This window comes from Gopherus evgoodei, unplaced genomic scaffold, assembly GCF_007399415.2.
Source record: "Gopherus evgoodei ecotype Sinaloan lineage unplaced genomic scaffold, rGopEvg1_v1.p scaffold_36_arrow_ctg1, whole genome shotgun sequence".
Lineage (NCBI taxonomy): Eukaryota > Metazoa > Chordata > Testudines > Testudinidae > Gopherus > Gopherus evgoodei.
In genome coordinates this window covers 1,744,021-1,747,615 of record NW_022060038.1, presented here as the reverse complement: position 1 = coordinate 1,747,615, position 3,595 = coordinate 1,744,021, and the positions used below count along the sequence as shown (strand labels likewise).

At 41.9% G+C, this 3,595-nt stretch overlaps 1 protein-coding gene across 1 annotated transcript; it reads right to left on the bottom strand.

The window, feature by feature from the left end:
• Positions 1-299: 299 nt before the first annotated feature.
• LOC115641904 (olfactory receptor 52K2-like) lies at positions 300-1,322 on the bottom strand. The gene has a single exon (XM_030545261.1). The coding sequence runs from the start codon at positions 1,320-1,322 to the stop codon at positions 300-302; it is 1,023 nt and encodes a 340-aa protein (XP_030401121.1).
• Between the last annotated feature and the right edge of the window lie 2,273 nt (positions 1,323-3,595).

The window sequence follows — 3,595 nt, the reverse complement described above, 5'->3', positions numbered from 1 at the left end:
TGAAGTAGTGTAGACATAGTCTTAGAATCACAGAAAGGCTGAGTAACAAGGTGTGTGGGGATTGGAGGATGATGGGTTACAATGAAAGAGGTCGGGTGATGGTCAGAGAGAGGAATCTCAGCACCACAAAGAGCAGTCCTTAGTGACAGAATTATCAGATATTGGGTGGGAGGAACTTCTCTGACTGTGAAATTCCATCATGCTGAGCTCAACCAAACTGGGACAGGGCACCCTTGATTAATGAGGAGATATCCCTTCCCCATCTTGTCACACAGGTTTCAAGTCAGTGGCCCAGGAGATCACCTTCTGCAGCAGGTGTATTTGCCTACTTTGTCACGAAGCTCTTTAGTTTTGACCCCATAAATGATAGGGTTGAGCATAGGAGGAATGAGGAGATAGAGGTCGGCCAAGATGATGCGAATGTGGGGAGCAATGCCTTGACTGAACTGATGTATCAGGTTGGAGAAGAGGCTAGGAATATAATATGTCAGCATCACACAGATGTGGGCAGTGCAGGTGTTGAGGGCTTTTTGGTGGGCATTCTTAGAGGAGATTCTGAGAATGGCCTTGATAATCAGGCCATAGGACAGGGCAATGAGTGTCAAGTCAAACCCATTGATTACAAACATTAGCACCAAGCCATATATTCTGGTGATTATGATGTCCCCACATACCATCTTCGCCACAGCTATGTGCTCGCATTGCGTGTGGGTGATAATGCACTTGGCACAGAATGGCTGTCTGCTCAGGAGCAGGGGCAGAGGCAGAATGAAGAGAACAGCTCTTATCAAACCCACAAGCCCTAGCTTAGCTATTTGTGTGCTGATGAGGATGGTGGCATATCTCAGAGGGTTACATATGGCAGCATAACGATCAAAGGCCATTGTCAGGAGGGTGGCTGAGTGCATAACAGAAAACATGTGAAGGAAGAACATCCGGGTGAGGCAGCCAGCCATAGTAATGCCTTTCAAATTGAACCAAAATATGCCCAGCGCCTTTGGCACGACGAAGGTAGGTGTGACGATGTCTGTGAGCGCCAGCATGCAGAGCAGCAGGTACATCGGCTTGTGCAGGGTCTGCTCCTTACCTACAACATACAGAAGCATGAAATTTCCCAACAGGCTGATAATGTAGAATGTAGAGAAAGGGATGGAAATCCATACATGAGCAGCTTCCAGGCCAGGGATGCCTATTAGGGTGAATGTTGAAGGGTCAGAATAGGTAAGGTTGAAAGCTGCCATGAAGTGGTCAATGTGTCGATATGATTCAGAAATGCTCAAGGTGCCTGTGAAGGGACGGAAGCAGAGTGATGGGGTTAACATGCTTTATAAAAAATAGTACTATCATAAACATAGAGATAAGAGTAGTACAAAATTCCTCTTGGACAGCTGTACTAAATCGCTTAACCTACAAGGGATTAAGAAGCTCAAATATCCTAGCTGGCACCTGACAAAAAGGGCCAATAAGGAAAAAGATACTTTCAAAAATTTGAGGGTAGGGGGTGGAGGTTTTGTTTGTGGCTCTCTTTGTTTGCTCCCTTCAAGGATGGAAAGAGAGACCAGGCAGGTACAACATCTCCTGAAAACATACCTGAAATGATCCATATAAAATTACAAACATTGTAAGTAAGGCAAGGAAATGCATTAAGTTATCTTTTGCTTTTGTTTGTGAATTTTCCCTACGCTAAAGAGGTAGTTTCATTTCTGGTTTTGTAACTGTGAAGCTGAGTCTAGAGGGGATCTCTCTGTGTTTCAAATCTTTTTATTACCCTGTAAAGTTAACTTCCATCCTGATTTTGAAGGTGTGATTCTTTTACTTCTCTCTTTATAATAAAGTTCTTCTTTTAAGAACCTGATTGATTTTAGTATCATAAAGATAAGGATCTGGTCTCTACTCACATTGCTATGGAAATTAGTTCGTATATTATTCTCAAGTCTAAACAGGAAAGGGGGTGAAGGGGCTTGGGGGATATTTTTGGGGAGGTTAAGGATTCCAAGTGATCCTCCCTTGAATTTTTGTGTAAATCATTTGGTGATGGCAGAAATACTGTCCAAGGACAAGGAAAGGAATTTGTGCCTTAGGGAAATTTTTAACCTAAGCTGGTAGAATATAAGCTTAGGGAGTCTTTCATGTGGGTCTCCACATCTGTACCCCAGAGTTCAATGTAGAGGGGGACTCTTACAAGTACGGTAAATATTTTATAGATATTCACATTCTAGGAGTCTTCTTGAGTGGGGAATAAAGAACCCCGAACAGTGTCGCTCCCTGCTTTATATAACTTTAGCATATGGCGGAAAACCTTTGTTTCAAAACTTGGTTCCGAGACCAGTTTATGGGAAAAGTACAGACTCCCCTGTGGAGTCATAGCATCCATTAATTATAAACTGTCTGAAGTGTTCTCAGGAAGGCTCATTGAGTAAGAGATAAGTTACTTCTAAGACCTATTGTTTTCCCTAATAATTCATTGCCCTGAATAGGCCCTTCACAACCAGCTATCTAGACTGAAACCTTCTTGCTTAGTGGATGTTACCCAGGTGTAACTACATTTGAAATACAGATACATAGTCAATATTCATAACTTCAGACAAAAATCATACATACGTACAAATAGGATAATCATATTCAGAAAATCATAACTTTTTCAATGACATCGGACATGACCCATCTTGCATATGTTGTATCATAATTATACTGTAATCATATAATCATATCATAATAATACCACTATGAACAATATGGGCTATAGAGTCACAAAAAGATCAATGGTTATTTCTACCAGTGAAATGCCTGAAGTTACATAACACCAACAAGAACTGGAATCTGAGTAAAGGTTGTGACACCCAGACTGCAGTTCTGAGGCTTGCCAGGGCAAAGAGACCATGAAACTCCCCAGGAAAGGTCCCAACACTGGCCTTGGACCAACAATCACAAAGAGCAAATTAATTTCAGTAGTACTGCCCACCTGTTCATCTACACATCACTCTGCATTCCTGTGATGATCCTCTGCTGTTATCTGGACTGGTGATCTGCTACGTCACTCCAATCCTTGACTCTGGGAGCCAGACTGACCCTGCTCTGCTGTGAGAACCCCACTCTTGGGCTGTTCAAGTGAATGACAGTAGCCAATATCTCTGGTCCTGGACACACCCTAGGAACCTCCATCTTGCAGTTTCTGGTTATGCCTGCTGGACACTGCAAGCTTATATGAGTTCATCAATTTAACAAAGAAAATGATATGCACCAGGCTTGTTATCTCCAGGGGAGGTTCTGACACACTTCAAACCAAACACACTGCTTCAAGTAGAATAAATAAAAAAATCTATTAACTACAATGTTCAAATTTACATGATATTAAGTAATAGGCAAAAAGTCAGTGTGGTTATCAAAATAAAATAAAATATAAAAATACAGTCTAAACTGAACCCTACTAGACTGGGCAACATCTAGGTTAAGCAGTTTTTCTCACCCCACTGGATATTGCAGTCCTTAATATACAGGTTTGTTTCCTAAACCTGGACCAAGCTCCCCTGTTTGTGTCTTGTCTTTTTCTCAATGTCTTAGTTGCTTACAGTGAAGGTGGAGGCAGGAGAAGAGC